Source organism: Pinus tabuliformis, chromosome 2_1, assembly GCF_031772625.1.
Source record: "Pinus tabuliformis cultivar Carrire ecotype Pingquan chromosome 2_1, CPIR1, whole genome shotgun sequence".
Lineage (NCBI taxonomy): Eukaryota > Viridiplantae > Streptophyta > Pinopsida > Pinales > Pinaceae > Pinus > Pinus tabuliformis.
In genome coordinates this window covers 342,774,802-342,779,259 of record NC_142299.1, presented here as the reverse complement: position 1 = coordinate 342,779,259, position 4,458 = coordinate 342,774,802, and the positions used below count along the sequence as shown (strand labels likewise).

The following is a 4,458-nucleotide window of genomic DNA, read 5'->3' as shown; positions in this document are numbered from 1 at the left end:
CTATTCTGTCGTGATAGTGCCAAGATTGGCAGATATTATAAGTAGAATTATTTTTCAAATTCCAAGTTTGAAGGCCTTTTGAGAATTATTTTTTAAGTTCGGAGAAGCTTCGATTGTTGAGTGGAGGGGAACATTTTTATGTTCTAGCAATTTTATCTACACGTTTAAGGAAGGAATTTATATTAAACCTCTATTTGCTTTGGCATCCGAAATATTTATATTTATTTTGCCATCTGAGTTTTTTTTGTCTCACTATGTGTGAGCTTTACTTAGCTTATTAACATTAAGTGGTTAACGAGTTTAAGGTGTTTTTTTAACTATTGTGGATTGAGTTAAGGAAGAGTTTTTTTTGAGAAATTAAAGTATTTTGTAAAGTAAATTAAAATGGCTTCAAATATTAATACTACTTAGTCAATTGCTATTTTAACTGAGAAAAGTTGTTTATTCGAATGAGAACATTGTTTTGTTCTAATGATCTTTGGGGATTTGTTACTGATGGGTATCCTGAGCCTGCTAATGAGGCAACAGAGATGGCTCTTACAAATGCTGAACAAATGTTGTTGAGAGAAAACAGAAAGAAGGACAATAAATCTCTTGGCCTTATTCAACAAGGCTTAGATGACGTGATACTTTCAAAAGTATCAAATGCAGAATCTTTAAAGAAGGCGTGGGACACTCTTGAATCCTGTTATCAGGGTGTAGCGAAAGTAAAGAATGTCAAGTTGCAGAATTTGAGAAGAGATTTCGAGAATCTGAAAATGAAAGACAGTGAAACTATGGATGCTTTTATGACTCAAGTCATGAGTGTTGTTAATCAATTGCGACAATATGGAGAAGACCTCTCAAACAAGAGAGTGATCGAGAAATTCCTTCGAAGTTTGCCAAAGAAATTTGAAGCGATTGTTGTATCCATAGAAGAGTTCAAGGACACAAGTCAAATGCAAATTGAAGAGTTGACTGGTTCGTTGATTGCACATGAATCCAGGATGTCAAGATATGATGATAACACATTGGAGAATGCCTTCAAAAGTCAGCTTCAATTTCATAGAGGAAGAGGCAGAGGAAGATCAAGTAATAGAGGACGAGGCGACAGAGTAGCTGATCAAAGACATCCGCGAGATAATTATGATCATGAAGAAAAATCTCAGCAACGTCCTTCTAATTTAAGGGGGAGTTACAATAGAACTTGGCATCAAGGAAATCAAAGGTATGATATGTCTAAAGTTCAATGTTATTATTGCAAAAGATATGGCCATTTTGCTACTAAGTGTTTGAAGAGGCAGGCAGATGTTGGTAAGCAATCTGCACACATCTCAGAAGAATTTGAAGACAGTCAAAAGCCAGTGTTTATGACTTGTAACGTGACTCAAGAATGTTTGAATGATATTTGGTTTTTAGATAGCGACTGCAGCAATCACATGACTAGAAACAAAGATTTGTTTTCCAATCTAGACACCAGTATTTAGTCTGAAGTCAAGTTGGGTAATGATATTAAGGTATGTATTAAAGGCAAATGAATGATTGTTGTTTATACTAGAGATGGTGATAGAAGAACAATTGATGATGTCTATTATGTACCTAGCTTGAAATGCAATTTATTGAGCATTAGACAATTGATAGAGAAAAGGTATAGAGTGTTCTTCAAAAATAATGTGTGTACTATCATTGACAAATATCCAAGTAAACAATGGATAGCAAGAGTAGAAATGACAAAGAATAGGATGTTTTTGCTTATAATGAGAAACGAATTGTCTCTCTCCTTGAATGCTTACCAAACTAAGAATTTCGATGAGTCGTGGTTATGGCATTTCAGATATGGTCATTTATGTTTTGGTGGTCTAGATTTGCTACAGAAAAAACAGATGGTGAAAGGGTTACCAAGTTTTCAACAACCGACAAGCTCGTGTGAAAGTTGTATACAAATTTATGTCTATGATGTGAAACAACCTTGTGGATATGAAATTAATGGTCAAGAAAATAAAGTTTACAAATTAAAGAAAGCATTATATGGATTGAAACAAGCACCCCGAGTATGGTATAGTAGAATTGATGAATATTTGAATAACAATGGATTCATCAAGAGTCCAAGTGAGCCAACTTTGTATACAAAAGTAAACAAGAAAGGTAAAATTTTGATTGTGTGCTTATATGTTGATGATTTGATTTTCACTCGAGATCTCTCAATAGATGATTTTAAGACAAGCATGAAAAGAGAATTTGATATGACTGATTTAGGCCTAATGAAATATTTTCTTGGTATTGAAGTAACTCAATCTGAAGATAGTATTTTCATTTGTCAATCTAAGTATGCAAAGGATATATTGAAAAGGTTCAAGATGGAAAACTATAAGCGAGTTGTAACCCCAATTGCAATTGATACAAAACTCAGTAAGGATGCTAGTTGGAAAAAGGATTTTAAGATATGTTGCTGGAACAAAAAGTTATGGTATCATGTATGCATCTAATTTAGATTTGGATACACAGATAGTGATTTTGCAGGCAATATTGATGACATGAGGAGCACATCTGGGTACGTGTTCTGTTAAGCTCCATTAATTTTGCACAATTGCTGCCTACAATTATGGAATTGCAGTCTTTCCTTAACTTATGGAAACCAATTGCAGTAGTTTCCTTAAGTTAAGAAAATCAACTGCAATTACTAAATTTATAATTGGGAGCTACTAAAGTGGTCCATCACTTTGGTTCGAGTTCTCTGCCTTGATTTGTGGGACATCTAACACATAGCTATTAGAAGCTTGATGGAAGCTTAGCTATATGTTCATCTGTTTGGTCCCCAAGCTCATATCTCAATCCCCTTCAGTTTTACACCATCTAGCTGAGATAGTAGAGCTTGGAAGTGCCTTCAGAATTTTGTATGTTTTTCTTTTGCTTGGATTGAAGCTGGAGTGCTGAAGAAGAAGCAAGTGGACTGTGGCCTGCATCAATACATCACCAATGGCTGGAGGTAATTCGTATCCCTGGGCATTAAGTTTCAACGATTCTTTTCAGTTCTTTCCGCATGCAGAATCACTGTTGAAAATGTAGAATTTCTAACATTTGGTATCAGAGCCTCTATTACCTCTACCTTGGTGTGCTCTCGCCGCCCTTTTGTCTTTCTGTGCACCCCAAGGGCGCCACAGTCGAGCTGCATGCGCTCCCAAGCCAAGCTGCATGCACTCCCAAGCCAAATGGTATATGACTTCATCGAATTTGTCATGCTGGAAACGGCAATACAGAGCACATTGAGTTTCATGGGCTTATCCAAACCCATAATAATTGTGTTTCATGGCGGTATCCTAGATGCAAATTTGAGGAAATCATATGATTTTGGTTTTTGGAATTACCTTTTCGTTTTTGTTTTAAAATTTTGAAACTCAAGGAAACTGGATAAGAACCTAAGGGTATGGATGGTGCCCCATCTTTCTTAAATAAATAAAGTGATCTTTAATATTATAGCTAGAGCTGCATTACGATTTCTTGGTATGAATTTATAAATAGACTGATGTATAAATAATGCAACGATTTAGTTTTTAAATGATGTAATTTTAATTGAGCTCTTTGTAGAATTAGGGTAACTCTTAATATATTTATGAAGTAGATTAGCCTAAAACTAAGCTGAACTTTTAGGTGTAGTGTTGATAAGATGCACATTTAACAGTGGGAAACGGTATGCAACGATACCGGTTTGTCCTGTTTAAATATTTGGAAAGGCAATGTATTTGCTTCCCTTACAAACGTTTGCGGAGAAATGCAGGTAATGTATTTGCTCCCCTCGCAAACGTTTGCAGAGGAATGCAGGTAATAGGATTTGCGAGATCAGTATGACACTGACAAAATATATGCAACTACACCAGCTTGTCCTTGTTTTAAATGCTTGGAGCCGAAAGGCAATGCATTTTCTTCCCTTTCAACCGTTTGGAAAGGAATGGGGACATAGGGTGTGACAGATCAGTTTACAAACATAATTCTAAGTTGCCCAGTAATTACACCGCATTAAACAATGAAGACAATAATTACAAGAATGCAAGCTCTCTCATTATGAAGATCATAATTATCATGAAACAAGATAAAATAGTACAGGATGATTGTTGAATGTCACCAAACGTCCATGTAAACAACAACATTTTATTTATTTATTTATTTATTTTTAACTCCAACATAATTAAGAGCCGTAGGGCATAAACAATACTTGAGAACCTCGAAAGCCTGTATATACAGTGGGTTGACGATATCTACATTGGTAGGTTGTCATAGATAGTGTGGTGTCCGCCCACACGCTGTTTAAGGATGTTGACTACCTGTCTAGAGACATTTTTTAATGCGCTGTTGTTTCGATAAGAAGAAGAGATAAAAAATTATAATTTTCCTCTCGAGGAGGCTCAGCCTTAACACGCAGGAATAAAAATAAATTATAATTTTGTCGACAGTTCGATAACTTTTTAAATATTGTTTTTCTCA

The 4,458-nt window shown here is 35.3% G+C and overlaps 1 protein-coding gene across 1 annotated transcript; it reads left to right on the top strand.

Annotated features, from left to right (window-relative positions):
* Positions 1 to 449: 449 nt before the first annotated feature.
* Positions 450 to 1,466, top strand: LOC149200253 (uncharacterized). The gene has a single exon (XM_089400888.1). The coding sequence runs from the start codon at positions 450 to 452 to the stop codon at positions 1,464 to 1,466; it is 1,017 nt and encodes a 338-aa protein (XP_089257014.1).
* Positions 1,467 to 4,458: the final 2,992 nt, after the last annotated feature.

What these genes read in the sequence shown, in the direction of transcription:
- LOC149200253 (XM_089400888.1), top strand. Translation starts at nt 450, where the DNA reads ATGAGAACATTGTTTTGTTCTAATGATCTTTGGGGATTTGTTACTGAT.